General features: G+C 41.1%; 1 protein-coding gene and 1 pseudogene across 5 annotated transcripts; one reads left to right on the forward strand and one right to left on the reverse strand.

Annotated features, from left to right (window-relative positions):
• Positions 1-220: 220 nt before the first annotated feature.
• On the reverse strand, positions 221-2821 carry LOC119619978 (adenylyl cyclase-associated protein 1-like; annotated as a pseudogene).
• Positions 2809-16267, forward strand: ZNF485 (zinc finger protein 485). Of its 5 annotated transcripts, none has more exons than XM_007962465.3 (5): positions 2809-2894; positions 3380-3457; positions 4997-5123; positions 5639-5734; positions 12708-16267. In XM_007962465.3, the coding sequence occupies exons 1-5, from the start codon at positions 2820-2822 to the stop codon at positions 13778-13780; spliced, it is 1449 nt and encodes a 482-aa protein (XP_007960656.2). In that variant the 5' UTR covers positions 2809-2819; the 3' UTR covers positions 13781-16267. The 5 variants fall into 5 exon arrangements, with proteins under 5 accessions (XP_007960656.2, XP_007960657.2, XP_007960659.1 ...); XM_007962466.3 differs by having other exon boundaries at positions 2820-2928; XM_007962468.3 differs by having other exon boundaries at positions 2820-2923.
• The last annotated feature ends 1023 nt before the right edge of the window (positions 16268-17290 follow it).

Raw genomic sequence — 17290 nt, forward strand, 5'->3', positions numbered from 1 at the left:
TTTCCTTTTTAAAAAAAATCTCTGTAGGAAGGTGCTGGGTAGGTATCCCAGAGAAAGAAAAGGTCCAATACTTCTTTAACTGCCCTGGATGAAGGGCACTGCTGTAGCAGCTAGTATCGGAGACTCTCCTATCTCATGGTTGAGGCAGACCTAGGATAGAATAGTGAATAAAAGGAATGCTTATAGGAAACCATTTTGCGTGGAATGCTAGATGGCCAAGCCTCAGCCTTCAGTCCAGTGCAACCCTTGCCTCACTTGTCAATAGTGAAAAATTAGTTTGGTTAGAAGAACCAGCTGGAAACACACCAGCTTCTGCTACCTTCATGCTCATCGTTAGAAAAAGATTAACCAGTGTGAACATTCTGATCTGTTAATTCCTTGGACTGTTTTCCTCCCAATGGACTGTTTGTTGGTAGAATAACCTCCAAAACTCAAAGCTAAAATGCATCATTTTAGCCTGGTCGGCAGTTCCTTAAGAATGGACTGGTGGCGTGGTTGAGCTAATATGGAAAAGCTACACCTTCCTACAGAAGATCACCTGACCTGCTATCCCACCGCAAATCTTAGCCTGAGGTATAATTCAGTGAAGGCAGGTAGCTGTGCTTCTCAGAGCAGAGAAGCAGTTTTAAGAGCAGAAAGGTAGAGGAAATCTAGAAAAGAACTGTCTTGATACAAATTTATCCCATGGTATGAAGGGAGGGCAAGGAACCCAGTGGCACTTTGCTTATCCAGCAATTTCTGAACTTCTGCCCATTCCAGAGGGTCTTGAACTGCTCAGGAACTGGGAATTCACTAAAGTCACTGCCTATTGTAGGAATGAGGACGTTCATCTCAGAAGATTTGGCACTCACTATTTCACAATCCAGAGAATTCTTGCTCAGGTAAGCATGGCAGCCATCTGTTTTGTTGATTGAAATGGTTGGCACTTTACTCATTACCTAAATTTTGACATCCCTACTTGTTGGGAGCAAGCCCCCCCCCAAATCTGGCCATAAACTGGCCCCAAAACTGGCCATAAACAAAATCTCTGCAGCACTGTGATATGTCCATAATGGCCCTAATGCCCATGCTGGAAGGTTGTGGGTTTACAGGAATGAGGGCAGGGAACACCTGGCCTGCCCGGGGCGGAAAACAGCTTAAAGGCATTCTTAAGCCACAAACGAAAGCATGAGTTATCTGTGTCTTTAAGAGTGTGTTCCTGCTGCAGTTAACTAGCCTAACCTATTCCTTTAATTCGGCCCATCCCTTCGTTTCCCATAAGGGATACTTTTAGTTAATTTAATATCTGTAGAAACAATGCTAATGACTGGTTTGCTGTTAATAAATATGTGGGCAAATCTCTGTTCGGGGCTTTCAGCTCTGAAGGCTGTGAGACCCCTGATTTCCCACTTCACACCTTTATATTTCTGTGTGTGTGTCTTTAATTCCTCTAGCACCGCTGAGTTAGGGTCTCCCCGACCAAGCTGGTCTCGGCACCTACTGTTGATTATCTCCACAATGCCCACTATATCATCGAATACCAGACCAAATTTCTTACAGTTATCTACTGTAATGGAGTTAATTTTGCCCTTGATTTGCAATGTCATGTTGACACACTTGTATATGTAAGCTGTGTATTTCAGCTCTGTGTCATCAATCACCAGGTTGGAAACATTTTCCTGATTTTCCACTCTCCGCTTCTTGCCCTCCAGTTCAAGTACAGCTGGCTCTTTCTTTGTGGCTGGTTTGGGGTTTAGGTGCTGAGAATGGCTTGGGGACACTGCATACTGGACCACTCTGAGCCTTCAGGGTAGGGTTCTTGTGAGTCTTCATGTCATCAGATACATGTTTCAGGGCATGTGTGATGCTCTTCCCCTGATTAATCTGCGCAAACAGTGCTGAGAAGGAAGTGGATTCATCTGAGCCTGAACTGATAGAGACTAGTGGAGGAGGGGGGCCTGGTGGTGGGGGAGGAGTATCTGATCCAGCAGAGGGTCCAGATGGCAGTCCACTCAGTTCTTTTGCCACAGGCCCCGTTTTGCTCCAGGCTAGTCCGGTGGTATGGAACTCCTTAATGTAAGCCTACAGCTCTGTCCATATACTTAAATAAGCTTTGACCCAGTCTACATGCATCTTATCCACATCTTTGTACTCTTTAAGGACTCGGTTTGTATAAAACACTGCAGCATGATTCATTTCTTTCACATAAGGGCCAGGATTGGGAGCCATAGCCACCCAACCCAGGGCCTGGATACTTTTGCTGACAGCTGACAGGTGATTAAACAACTTGCTGCTTCGGTTCTTCTCCCGAAAGGTTATCACTTCTTTGATCTGTTCTGAGATGGGTGCCAACAAATCGGAAAGCTGCCGGCGGTTGACATTGAGAAGCTGTAACCAAGAGAGTTCACTTCAACTTCAAACCTGTGTGGACCATCTCCGCATCCTTCTGCACGTCTCCCCCAATCTCTTTACTGATCTTCAAGTACTCTGCCACAGGACAGGCAAGCGAGTCAAATGCCTGCGCATATGGAGCTGTTCCTGCTTTTGAAGCACTGTCTCCATACCCACGGTGCATGTCAGAGGTATGGGATACTGCCTCTAGGCAGCCCACTGCCCTGTCCAATTTTTCTACCAGATTTTGCATGTCAGTTATAATGTACCACCTCCCGATTGCTATCAGCCGCTCTCCACTTCCCGCACCTTCACTTTTCAAAGATTCCCAGGTGATGCCAACCTGCTCTGCGGATGGAGCCCCTAAGACTCCCGAGCGACGCAGACTACGTTTCCCAGAGGCCTCCGCGGCCGCAGCCACTTCCGCTTCCGGTCCGGTCCGCCCCCGCATGGGGCGAGAGCTGCACCAGCAGCTGGCTGGTAGCTACTGTCTGGACAGTGTGGCGTGGTCGCTGTCTCTCTGGGTGTGCAGCTCCGCAGCCCTGCCGGCTAGGTTTGGTTTGTCAGCGGCCGCCACCAGGCTGGGTCCCTGAAGCCTCGGGCCCCTGGCGGGTGCTCCCCGCCTTTCCCAGGGGCGGGTCGAGGGGGCGAGCCGGTGTGGGAGGGGACGGCGGCGGTGGGCAGGGCCTACCCACAGTGGCTGAGCCATGTGGAGCGACCGCCCGAGACTGGTGCATCACAGAGCGCTCCAGGCTTGCGCCTGGGAGACAGATTGGGCCACTGACAAGGCCGTCCCCCCGTGCTGCCAAAAGTGCTTGGCGTGGAGCTGGCTGCAGTCCAGGACGGATCCCAGCAGCCGTTCCCTTTCCTTTCTTCCCGAGCGTACCCACCTGGACCTGTCTGCCCACCCATGGAGGGAACGGGCGGGCGGGGGCCTGGTCCAGAGGGCAGATTCTAGCTAGGCTAGGGCACGGAGGGACTTCCTCATATTTCCTCTCTTCTTTCCCAGATTGACTTACGCAGGATTCTGTGCCCTTGCCTGGGAGAACAGTTCAGGAGACAGATGGCCCCAAGAGCCCAGATCCAGGCAAGTTTGATTTTTCCATTTCTTGAGAAGCCACGTGTTTCAGCGAGGTGGGGCTTATGCCTCTTGCCCAGACGATGCCCTTCCCTGTGTGTGGGCCAAGCTACCCGAACCAATCCTGAATGGGTCCCAGTATTTCCGTCCGCTCTACCCATTAGGTAGTCATTCACCAAATAGATTATTGCTACCCATGTTTTCTAGAGTGCTAGAAACAGAAAAGTACTTTGCAACCTGGCAGATGATGAAAAAAATACACATTATCATATAAAGACGGAGGCCATAAAGACACAGGGTGATAGCACTGCTATCTTGACCTTCAGTGTGTGGTGGGGTGGGAGGGGTGGAGTAGTGGGCGCCTTAGTTCTTCCTGAAGAATATAAATGAGATGCGTAATCGCAGAGGATACTAGGGGAAAGCGCTGCCTGAATGAAGTCATTATGGCGGAACCATGAACAAACTGGCCTGAGAAAGTTGGAAACATTCATGGTCTGGAATCCCAGACTGGAGTTTACCTTTATCCTGGAGAAAACTAGGTTTTGAAGGATTTTGAGAAACTGATTATATAGTTGGTATTTTGAAAGGAAGTGATAAACATTTGAGTATCTATTATAGAAGTAAATAAAATTTTAAAAATTAAAGATTAGCTACATTTCTACTGTTCTAACAAGTCAAGTAATTTCATTTGAAACACCTTTTGCATATTTTTAAGGCCCACTCTTTTTTTCTTTTAATATTTCATAACCATTCCAATTTGTTCTAGTTTCATTCCTCCTTTTTATAGCTTCCTTTTATACTGTACCTTCAACCAGCCCTGGGACCTTGAGCAAGTTCTTCCAACTCTCTGAACCTTTGTGTCTTTAGCTACAAAATAGATTTTACTTTATATAGTTATGGCAGAAATTTAGAGAGATGATATATATCTCAGGGTTTAGCACCGTGGCTGGTACCTAGTAAGTTGTTACTGTTATGAAAAGCAATTTTTTTTCTTTTTTAAAAATATTCTGCCCCAGAGTTAGATCATACTCCCTGTAAATTTTCGGATAAAGCTAATCACTTTCCATGTCTTTTCAAAGTTTCTATTCATTTGTTGATGGAACAAAGCCTGAACACTTTTGTGTCAGGCCGTGTTTTTGACTGGAGGCAGCAGTGACCCACACTGTCCCCCTGGAGCTCACATTAGAGAGGATACTTACAGTCAGTGCAAACCTCCTGCCAGGTGGTGAGAAATCCTGTGAAGAAAAATGAAGTGGGTTTCGAGACAGAGTGGCAGAGGATGGGGTGGAGAAAGAGACCTTTTTGATGAGGTGACATGAAGGGTGGGGTGAGCAGAGGCCAGGCATGGAGGAGGAAGCAGGACAGGCATGCAGGAAGAACAGGCTTGACAGAGGAGTCACACCTCCCCCCAGCCCTCAGCTTTTACTTGTTCATTTCCATGAGCACCATTGGAACTGTCAGAAGCTGGCTTTGACCACCTTGCTTCCTTCTCTTGGGATGCTTCCCTCAGGGGTTCCTGGATGACCAGAATTGGGTTTGGTTTTGCAGGGACCGCTGACATTTGGGGATGTGGCTGTGGCCTTTACCCGGATTGAGTGGAGACACCTGGATGCTGCTCAGCGGGCCCTGTACAGGGATGTGATGCTGGAGAACTATGGGAATCTGGTGTCTGTGGGTGAGGATGACTTTCTCCTTGACTCAAGATTGGTCTGCTGGGCAACTTTGTGTTTTCACAGGGTGAATGGTTTGGGGTATTGAAAAAAATCTTAAATGATGTGCTTTTTGTTTTGTTTTTCTTAAGTGTGGGCTTAGAGGCTGGAGTTTATGCCCCTTCCACCCCTCAAGAAAGGTCAGAGCCATACAGAGTTAAGATGGGTAGCTTTGTGGTACCAACTAGCCCAGTTCTGGAACGTTTCTGTGTCATGATTCATCTGCCTCCCAAAATAGGAGTTTCTTTTCCTCCAGGAGGACCTGGTTTTCTAATTGACTTTGCCCCCTTCATTTGCTTTACTGCATGAGTTGGACATCCTGGGTGCCACCCTCGAGGCCTCTCTGACCTGTCCATGCTCCTTGCAGATGCTCAGGTTGACACTGAGGTCTGGAGTGACTGCTTGTGCTTGTAACCACCATCACATTCCTTTTCATTCATTTTTTTTTTCTTCTTCTAAGATCCTTTTTCTTTATGAACAGGTCTTCTCTCTTCTAAACCAAAACTAATCACTCAGTTGGAGGAAGGGGCAGAGCCCTGGATGGAGGTGCGAGAGGCTCCATCAGGCACACGTGCAGGTGAGTGGGTGGGAAACATCCCAGCAGCAGCGGAGCACACGGAACGGTATGGGGGCTCCTGAGTGGAAAGCTCATCTCTGAGTGCCTTGTCGGTGCAGAAGGACACTAGTTTCCTTTTTTGATGTCATCCTCCTGTCAAGTGGCTGGCTGCTTTTCTCCCCAGTCTTTCTGTACTTGGGAGGGCTGCTCCCTTCCTGAGGGCCTCAGGCCCATCTGTGCCATCTCCCAGCCCTCTGAAATCCTCAAGCTCTTTATGTGATTTTTCTCTCTCTCTTTCCAGGCATTCACCAGGCTATCTTTCGTTTCTTTCTACTTCTGGTCCATTTCCTTTCTTTTATATTTTTTGAGACAGAGTCTTGCCCTGTTGCCCAGGCTGGAATGTAATCATAGCTTACTGCAAACTCAAACTCTGGACTCAAGCCATCTTCCCACCTCAGGCTCCTGAGTAGGAGTAGCTGGGACTACAGGTGTGCACCACCATGCTTGCCTAATTTTTAAATTTTTATTTTATGTAGAGATGGAGTCTCGCTATATTAGTCACAGCTGGTCTCGAACTCCTGGCCTCAAGTGATCCTTCCACTTTGGCCTCTCAATGTGCTGGGATTACAGGTGTGAGCCACCACGCCTGGCCACTGTTCATTTTCCATTCCTTACCCGTTCTCTCTCATGGAAGCTTGCTAACTCACTATATACCACTTCCCGGTGGTAGTTGCAGATTCCAAATGTAAGCATGATTTTCTAGCTCTCAGGTAATTGCGATTTTTGGCGAACACATTGTTGGGGAAGCATTTTATTTCCTTTTCTTACGGATCTTCTTTTATTTCTCTTTTCTACTGTCCTTTGCACTTGGCTCCCATTTTTTTCTGTGTATGCTTTGTATATGTTTCTCTATGTCACTTTCTCTGTGCCATAGTTCCTTTCTAAATCTCTAAGCCTGAATATTTCTCTCACCTAAAATATTTATCCTGCCAGTATTTCTTCTTCTAAAACTCTAATTGTCATTTTGCCTCTGTCATCTTCAGGAGAATGTTTATAACTGTATTTCATGTAAAATACCAGTAATACAGAGTCTTGCTTAACCTAGGTTTTTGTTGTTTGTGGGTGGGATGCTTTTGAAGTAATTCCTTCTATTCTTACTATGTTTAACATTTCCCTGTAAATTCTTGTGTAGATTCTTTATATAGTAACAAAAGTCACTCAGTCGTCTTTATTCTCTGTTCTTTGTTTTAATTTTGGTTGTTATTTGAAATAGAATGTTTAAACCTTAGAGGTAATGAAAACAAGCAATGTTTCCCCTAATATTTCTTTCATCTGCTTAGAGGACTAGTAAATCTTTCTACAAAGACTTCACAACCATTCAGTATTTTATGGTTTTTTTTGTGTGTGTATGTGTATATATTTCCCTTTCTGTTAGTTGTTAGACATGCTTATGGTACCACATTCAGATGGTTCAAATGGTATGCAGTCTCCTTCACATACCTTTCTCATCACTCAGTTCCCCTCCCCAGAGGCATCCCTGTATCAGTTTCTTGTGGAGATTTGTGTATGTGATGTGTACTTTGTGAGAGTATCCATGAATTCTTTAAGCATATGGTAGCACACTCTTTTGCCTGTTACTTTGGCATTTATGTCTTAGAAGTCATTTGACATAACTATATTGTTTAGAGCTTCTCTCTCTCTCTCCTCTGTCCCTCTCTTTCTTTCTTTTGGAAACAGAGTCTCACTCTGTTTTCTAGACTGAAGTACAGTGGCTTGATCATGGCTCACTGCAGCCTTGACTTCCTGGGCTCAAGCGATCCTCCTGCCTCAGCCTCCTGAGTAGCTGGGACCACAGGAACATGCCACCACACCTGGCTAATTATTTTTAATTTTATTTATGTATTTATTCTTAAATTTGTTTTTGTAGAGATGAGATCTCACTATTTTGTCCAGGCTGGTCTGGAACTTGTGGCCTCAAGCTGTCCTCTTCCCTCAGTTTCCCAAAGTACTGGGATTACAGGTGTGCGCCACCATGCCAGCTTATCTTTCTTTTTAATGCCTGCGTAGTGTTCCACTTTATGGATGTCCTATAATTTATGTAATCAGTTCTCTTTAGTGGACTAATGACTCTGACCAGTGTTGCAGTGGTTATCCTCATACACATCAGTTCTCTTGTGTACAAGTAAATCTGTAGAATAAATTCCTATAAGAATTGTTAAAGGTTAAAATTTTAAAATCCACCAAATTTGGTGGGTATTTCCACTATTCATAGAGATAGTACATGTTTATACTCCTAAGGACAACATATGAGTGCCACTTTTATCATCGCTTGTCAACGGTGTCTTATATGCTTTGATCCTTGCCAGTCTGAGAGGTGAAAGTATTTTATTGTAATTTTAATTTGCCTTTTTCTTATCAGGAGCGTGATTTAGCATGTTTCAACATTTTCGGCAACCCTTGTGTTTATTTTTCCTGAGAACTGCCTGTTCCAGTCCTTTGCCCATTTTACTGTTAGATTGTTGGACAATAAAAATTGTCAATGTGAAGGCTTCTTTATACATTCAGGAAATTAATTGTATATCATATATATCACAGATTTTTTTTTTAAAAGTTTGTTTTATATCAACTTTATATTAACAAAGGTAATGATGGATATGCTTATCTTTGCATCTTTGCATTGTGTCTGGGCTTCTCATTTAAGCTGGCTATTGAGTTGGGATACACATACATTGTTATTTAAAGGAAGTATTTCGTTCGTATGTTTTGTTAAGAAATTTTAGTTTTTTAAATCAAGCATGATTGCTGAATTTTATTAAATGCTCTTTCAAGATATGTGGAAATATCTGTCTTTTCCATTTTGATCTGTTTCTGTGGTAGATTTTATTCTCAATTATCTTGGCCATGACACATTATATCATTCTCTGAATATGACAGTAGATGATTCCGTTTGCTAATCTTTATTTAAATTTTTGCAGAGAGACTTAAATGTATTTACATTTTCTTTTTCATCTGCCCATTTTCATTGGGCTTTGACTTTAATTTTGTAATACTTTCATAAAACATTTTTTGGTCTTTCATATTTTTATCCTTTAGTCTAGTTTAACTCACATGATAGCTGTTCCCTAGAGGTTTGGGTCCTTTGTCCCGTTTTTGCTTATTTATTGTGATGGGAGCAGAAGGGAGGAATTGGGGGTATTTTTTTGACAGTGTTGTCAATAGTGACTTGTCCAAATAGATTTTCTCTCTCTAGGAAACAGTTTTAGTAATTTATGATTTCCTAAAAAGTATGGAGTAATTCAAGGTTGTAAGTTATTTGTGTTAAACAAAGTAGCTTTTTATAACTCTTTTAGTAATATCCTCTGCATCTTTGGTTATTTTCCCTGATTTCTTACTTTGTCTTTTTCCCATTTCCTATGTTTTCCTACTTCCCCTTTATTAGCTCTGTTTTATTTTTTTGAAGAAGAGCATTTGGGTGTATTTATTAGTGTTACTGTTTTCTGTGTTTTGAGTCTTAAGTTCCTTTTCCCTTTTGCTTTCCTTGGGTTTATTTACTTTTTCCTAAACATTTTAGTTATTCATTAATTGATTTTTCTTCTTTCTTATTGATGTAATGTAAATATTTAAAGCCTTAAACTTTGTCTATGTAATGTTTTAGTTATATTCAGTAGGTTACAATATGTAGAGTTGTCATTATTTTTTAGTTATTTTGCAATTTGTGTTTTGATTTCTGTGATTGAAGTACTAAGATATTTATAAGCTAGACTCTCCTTTTCTTTCTTAAAGCCTTTAAAAAAATTAACACATATTTAGAAAAGCTGATAAAATATGTGTACAGCCCAAATTAGTATTTTAAAACTCAATACCCATGTAACTAAAACTTAGGTTAAAAAATAGAACTTTGGCAATACCTGAGTAAATCACATCATAATTCCTCCCAATTATTACCCATTCTCCTCCCCTTGAACTAATGCTATAGTTTATTTTTGCCTGTTTTTAACTTTATGTGAATGGAATCATATAGTACATATAATTTTTTGTCTGGCTTATGCATAACATTTTTTCAAATTCATTCATTTTTATTTATTTCTTTGCTGTGGATCCATGCTTCTGAAAACTCTAGCGTGCCTCAGAATGCATGCTGCAGTACAGTTGTGGGGCCCCCTGCAGAGTTCTTTATTCAGCAGGTTCTCAGGCATGCTGATGCTGGTGCCGCGGGGCTGTAGCCCATGCTTGGAAAATCACTGCTGTAGAATGTCTCATTGTGTGACTCTACCTCAGTTTCTGTCTTATATTCAGATGCATATATGCCATTTTCCAGCTTTTGGCTATTAGAAGTGCTGTAAACATTCTTATAAATTTTTTTTTGGTTCCTATGTGGCTACATTTCTGTTGGGCATGTATTCAGCTTTAGTATATAATGTCAAATAATCTTCCAGAGTTTTGTACCCAGTTATACTCCTTCATCAGTGTGTGAGAGCACTCCTTGTCCCGTGTCCTGGCTAGCACTTCCTGTGGTCAGTCTTGTGAAGTTAGTCATTCTGGTGGATGTGCAGTGTGCCTCATTGTGGTTTTCATATCCATGTCTCTATATCTAATGAGGTTAAAGACATTTTAGGGCTGGGCACAGTGCTTCATGCCTGTAATCCCAGCACTTTGGGAGGCTGAGGTGGGCAGATCACCTGAGGTCAGGAGTTCGAGACCAGCCTGGCCAACATGGTGAAGCCCTGTCTCTACTAAAAATACAAAAAATTAGCTGGGTGTGGTGACACGTGCCTGTAGTCCCAGCTACTTGGGGAGCTAAGACAGGAGAATTGCTTGAACCTGGGAAGTGGAGGTTGCGGTGAGCCGAGATTGTGCCACTGCACTCCAGCCTGGGTGACAGAGTGAGACTCCATGTCAAAAAAAAAAAAAAAAAAAAAAAAAAAAGACCTTTTAGAGTATTTATTGGTCCTTATAGAGCATCTTGATTGGGTAGCTATTTCAAGAACCTGTTACTGATTACATGTATTGTACCATCCCTCTCTGTATTGTTACTGACTGTTAATGATCTTGATGAATAGCAGTTATTCCTTTTTCGGGGCTCAAACAATCCTGTCTCAGCTTCCTGAATAGCTGGGACTACAGACACATGCCACCAGGCTCAGCTAATTAAAAACATGTTTTTTTTTTTGTAGAGATGGAGACTTGCTAAGTTGCCCAGGTGGGTCTGGACTTCCTGGCCTCAAGCCATCCTCCTGCCTCAGCCTCCCAAAGTGCTGGGATTATAGGCATGAGCCACCGTGCCCAGCCGAGTTCTTCCAGTTGATCTATCTCTTTCTTCTTTGTCAGTGCTTTTTTGTGTCATGCTTTATTTAAAATGCTTATTTTAAATTATATATTATTAACAATTATTTATTAACATTTATTATTTTTGTGATTTTAATATTTTTTCTTTTCCCAAGATCACAAAGATATTCTTCTGTGTTAATTTCTAGAAGCTTTATTATTTGTTTTTTTTTGTTTGCATTTACCATCCTCTTGGAATGGATTTTTGTGCATCATATGAGGTAGGGTTTATATTTATTTTTTTCTCCTGAAATGTGCTAATGCAGAGCCTCCTCTTCCTCACTGCTTTGCAAGACCACCTTTGTCATAGAACAAGTACCCATATGTGTCTTCACGTTGCCAGCTTGACAATCAGTATCTTGAAATATTCTCTAGTTTGATCATAATACATTAAACACATATCCCATCAAAGACCATTGGAAGAATCGGGGCTGTTTCTGACTGGGCTTCACCTTCAACTTGCATTTCCTTGAAAAGATAAGTCTTAGCTCTAATATCTGTTGTATGGAATTTCTCCCTAGACTACTAAGTATAAATACATATAAATATATGTATGTGTATATATCTTTAGGTATAGATAGATACAACTTATGTTTGTAAGAAAAGTGCATTTAGTGAAACAATTGGTTGGTGATTGTTAATTTTACTACAAGTTTGTCTCTATTAGTTTTTCAGAATGTTTTTATCTGAATCATTTTGCTCTGTCTGTCTGGGGTCTTGTGTCTGTACTTTGTAAAAAGCTAGAGAAAATTCACATAGTATACCCATTGATTGTGTGTGGTTTTTTCTTTTTTCTTTTTTTTTTTTTTGAGACAAAGTCTTGCTCTGTCACCCAGGCTGGAGTGCAGTGGCACTATCTCAGCTCACTGCAACTTCTGCCTCCAGGTTCAAGCTATTCTCCTGCCTCAGCCTCCCGAGTAGCTGGGATTAAAGGCATGTGCCACCAGGCTAATTTTTGCATTTTTAGTAGAGACAGGGTTTCGCCACGCTGGCCAGGCTGGTCTTGAACTCCTGACCTCAAGTAATCCACCCGCCTCGGTCTCCCAAAGTGCTGGGATTACAGGCATGAGCCACCGTGCCTGGCATAGGTATGTTGTTTTTTAGATATGTTAAAAATTTAGTTTATAGTAAAATCTTATTGTCCTGAGAACTATTTTTGTTCCTTGAATATTTTTCTATTTTCTTTTTTCTTCTGAGCAATTGAATATTGGTTCACTGTTAAATCCTCACAGAGAAATATTTTTCTCAAGTTCTTGGTGACAGCATAATGTTCTCAAATATACCACCTGCAGAAATCTGTCCTAGTAGTAATTATAGCTTTCTTTGTGACTCTGGTCTTTCTCCTCAATTTTGTATTTATTCTGACATTGTCTTTTTTCTTTTTTAGCTGTTTCCTGTGTTGTCTTCCTAACTTTGCAACTTCTTAGGTGCCCATTGCATTCTTTAAATGCGATGTTTATAGTACAGATTCTTTTCTTTTCTTTAAAATCATACTTCTCCTGCCCTTAGCCTGGCCATCTTTTCTCAGCAAGAATCACAAATGGGACACATTAATAATTTTTCCTAACCTTTAGTTATGTAGCATAGAACATTATTCAAGTCCTTGCACAACTCTCACTTTTAGCATTTCGACATAGAGAACGTTTGAATTTTTAAAATTTTCTTTCAGTCCAGGATTACTGGTTTGAAACAAAGATGTCAGCCCTAAAGCAAAGCACTTCTGCAGGATCTGTTGTGGGAGAGCGAAGGAAAAGTGTCATGATGGAAAAAGGCCTGGACTGGGAGGGCAGAAGCTCCACAGAGAAGAACTATAAGTGCAAGGAGTGTGGGAAAGTCTTCAAATACAATTCATCCTTCATTAGCCACCAGAGAAATCATACCAGTGAGAAACCACATAAGTGTAAAGAATGTGGCATCGCCTTTATGAACAGTTCATCCCTTTTAAATCACCATAAGGTTCATGCAGGCAAACAGCCTTATAGATGTGTTGAATGTGGGAAGTTCCTGAAGAAGCACTCAACGTTTATCCACCATCAGAGAATTCATTCTAGGGAGAAACCCCACAAATGCATTGAATGTGGAAAAACTTTCAGAAAGAACTCAATCCTTTTAAGTCATCAGAGAATTCATACTGGCCAGAAACCCTACAAATGTAATGACTGTGGGAAAGCCTTCGCTCAGAATGCAGCCCTTACTCGTCATGAAAGAATACACAGTGGAGAGAAGCCTTTTAAATGTAACGAGTGTGGAAGAGCTTTCAGGGATAACTCAACTGTGTTGGAACATCAGAAAATCCATACTGGTGAGAAGCCATATCAGTGTAATGAATGTGGAAAAGCCTTTAGGAAGAGCTCAACTCTTATTAGTCACCAAAGAATGCATACTGGAGAGAAACCCTATCACTGCAGTAAATGTGGAAAATCTTTCAGGTATAGCTCATCCTTTGCTGGTCATCAGAAAACTCATAGTGGAAATAAACCCTATCAGTGTCGTGACTGTGGGAAGGCCTTTACAAAGAGCTCAACCCTTACTGGACATCAGAGAATTCATACTGGAGAAAAACCCTATCACTGTAAGAAATGTGGGAAAGCCTTTCGGCACAGCTCAGGCCTTGTTGAACATCAGAGACTCCATACTGGGGAAAAACCTTATAAATGTAATGAATGTGGGAAAGCTTTTCCCCAAAGTTCAGCCCTTAAACAACATAAGAAAATTCATAACAAAGAAAGCCATGAAATGTAGTTAGTGTGGCAAATTGTGCAGAGTAGTTTATTCCTTCTGACCGTCATAGAGGAGACATTAAATAAATTATGCATTTAACAGAAATACTCTGTGTACTTCTGAGAGAACGTCTCACTTGTGAGGATATTCATTGTGAGGTTTGTACTAGTGAAATATTTGAATAAGCTAAATGTATGTCAGTACGGAAGTAGTTATAGCATACTGCGTGCTAATTGAAAAGAATGAGGTGGAGCTGTAAATACTGTACAAAGCCAGGCCTGGTGGCATATGCCTGTAGTTCCAGTTGCTTGGGAGGCTGAGACAGGAGGATTGCTTAAGCCCAGGAGTTTGAGTCTGTAATGCACTATGATTGTGCGTGTGAATAGCCACTGCACCCCAGCCTGGGCAACATAGCAAGACTCCATCTCTAAGTAAAAAAAATACAACAGTAAAAATATACCCATGATACCTTGTTAAGTTAAAGAAGCAAGTTGCAGGAAATCTATATTATATGCATTCAAAAAGACCTGGAAAAATAAAGACCAATCTTAACAGCAGTTATCTCTCTCTGTCTCTCTCTCTCTCTCTCTTTTTTTTTTTTTTTTTTTTAAGAGGCTAGCTCTTACTCTGTCACCCAGGCTGGAGTGCCGTGTGATCATAGCTCACTGTAGTTTTGAACTCGAGCTTGAACAACCTTCCCACTTCAGTCTCTGGAGTAGCTGGGGCTACAGGCATGTGCCACCACACTCAGCTAACAGCAGTTATCTTTGAGGAGGATGTAGAATAAGTTGAGCATCCATAATCGGAAAATCTGAAATCTGAAGTGCTCCAAAATCCAAAACTTTTCTGAGCACCAACAGGTACAAAATTCCACAACAGACCTTATGTGATGGGTTGCAGTTAAAATGTATCTTCAAGATTCCTTATTTTGTGCGTGCAAATATGGCAAAGTCCAAAAAAGTCTGAAATCCTAAATACTTCTAATCTCACGCATTTCAGACGAGGGGTACTCAACCTATATTGGTATGATGAAGTGAAATTTTGACTTTGGCCGTGTTCTTTGAAATGAAATATTTAATCAAGCATCATTCATGTGTCTTCTGTAACTTAGTGTAGTTATCTTCCAATATGAGAAAACTCAGAAATCATAAAAATAAGACAAATGCCACACAGAAACTAAAAGCTTTTAGCAGCTAGAGGCTTCTCAGTATTAAAATACAAAGCGCTGGACTTGGAGAAAATATTACCATCATCATATTTAACAGATAACACTTAGAATATCTAGAGAGTCCTTAAAAATACATAAATATAAAAATTCCAGTGGAGAAGTGGTCTTGGATATGAATGTACAATTATCAGAAAAAGAAATATAAATTATGCCTACGAACTTTGACCCTTTGACCTACCATTTATATTTAAAATCTAATTAAAAAGTACAGTGTTGTAGTAATGAAGAGCTGGAGTCACTGTAATGTCTGTCATCAGGGGAATGTTTAAATTAAGATACATGCAGTCTTTGGACTACCATGTAGTCACTCAACATTTAATTAAAAGACAGTCCTTTAATTAATTAACATTTGGTGAGTTAGACTTTTATGAGCTGACAGGGAAAGCTGTTTATAACATTAAGTTGAAAAAGATCCAAAGTAAAGAATAATAGTATAGTACTTCTTTTGTGTAGTCAATGCATTACCTGAATATTTTATGATAAAACTATATCACAGATATAGTTCAAAATGTAAAAGAAATAAAGCAAACTTGAAGAATGTTATGAAATAGAAAATATCTAAGTATTCAACTCGACTGAAAAGGGCCAGATTTAATCAAAAGAAACACAGTTGCACACACACAGATGATTGTTAGTAAGAACTGGTTAAGCTACTTTGGATAACAGTTTGGCAACATGAATGTAAATCTAAATGTATGTTCTCATTGACCCAGAAATGCCACCCTCAAACATTTAAGGAAATAATTTGACTAACTTACAGAACTTGTATTGCTCATCACCATTGGTTACACTAATATCCTGGAAAGATGTGGGAGAAACATCTAAGTAGGGAAATGTTTAAATAAGTTACAAAACTCTCATAGGCTAGCATCCCAGTTACTACAGATGTATAATAAACCATCACACACTTAGCTGCCAGTATTTATGCTCACAGATTTTGTGAGTCAAGGATTCTGAAAGGGCACAGCAGGAACAGCTTTGTAACCCCATGATGTCTGGGATTTCAGTTGGGAAAATTCGAGGTTGGAATCGACAGTTGGTCAGTGGAGTCATCTGAAGTGGCCACACTATGGTAGCCACAGGTGGCTACTGAGCAGTTGAAGTGAGGCCAGTCTGAATGGAGACTAGTGTGTTGATTGAAAATAGGACTGTAAGTATAAAATGTGCATCAGATTTCGAAGACTTTGTATAAAAAAAGAAACTAAACTATTTTAATGTTTTTTATATTGACTGTATTTTAGATAGGTTAAACTAAATGTATTAAAATTGAATTTTAATGTGACTACTAGAAAATTTCCATTTACATATGTGGGCTACATGTATGGTTCGCATGTTTCTATCAGACAACACAACTGAAGGCTCCATCACAAATTGGGTGGTTGATGCTGTTGGCTGGGACCTCAGCTAGGGCAGTTGCATGTGAACACCTACATGTGACCTTTTTATGTGGCTGCATAGGCCTCCTCAGCTTGGTGCCTGGGTTCTGGAGAGTCAGGCAGAGAAACTGTTATTGCCTGTTGTGATGTAGCATCAGAAATAACAGCATCTCAGCTGGGTGTGGTGCCTCATGCCTGTAATCCCAGCAGTTTGGACGCTGAGGTGGGTGGATTGCTTGGGGCCAGGAGTTCAAGTCCAGTCTGGGCAACTTGGTGAAACCCAGTCTCTACAAAAAAATTAGCCAGGTCTGTGGCACGTGCCTTTGGGACATGTAGTGCCTGTAGTGGTGGGGAGGCTGAGGTAGGAGGATTGCTTGAGCCTGGGAGGCAGAGGTTACAGTGAGCCAAGATTGCACCACTGCACTCCAGTCCAGGCAACTGGAGTGAGACCTTGTCTCAAAGAAACAACAGCAATAACAAAAAATTTGGCGTCTCTTTCTCCATAGTCAAGCCTGTCCAAACTTAAAGGGGAGGGAACATAGACCATAATTTTTTGGAGGAGTATCAGAGTCACATTGCCAGAAAAGTATATTCAGTGGAATACATTATTACAACAATTTTGGAAAATATGATCTGCCATGGCATATGATACAACCATTAAAAAGGATAAAGTGGATATGTTGGATGAAGAAATAGGTTACAGAACAGTATCTGAAAGCTTATGGCAGCAGTTTAGAAGTATAATCTTTGGAGTCAGGGTGCAAGATGCAACTTACCTCTTATGTATTTTGTGAAACCACTGGCTAGTTATATAGCCTATTGAATCATCTACCATGTACAGATAAAAAAACCCTAGTTTTGTTTAAAGGAGGTAAATTTGTAAAGTGCTTAGCTGAATACCAGATGCAAAGTGCAAGGTAAATGTTA

This window comes from Chlorocebus sabaeus, chromosome 9 (genome assembly GCF_047675955.1).
Source record: "Chlorocebus sabaeus isolate Y175 chromosome 9, mChlSab1.0.hap1, whole genome shotgun sequence".
In the NCBI taxonomy this organism is placed as follows: domain Eukaryota; kingdom Metazoa; phylum Chordata; class Mammalia; order Primates; family Cercopithecidae; genus Chlorocebus; species Chlorocebus sabaeus.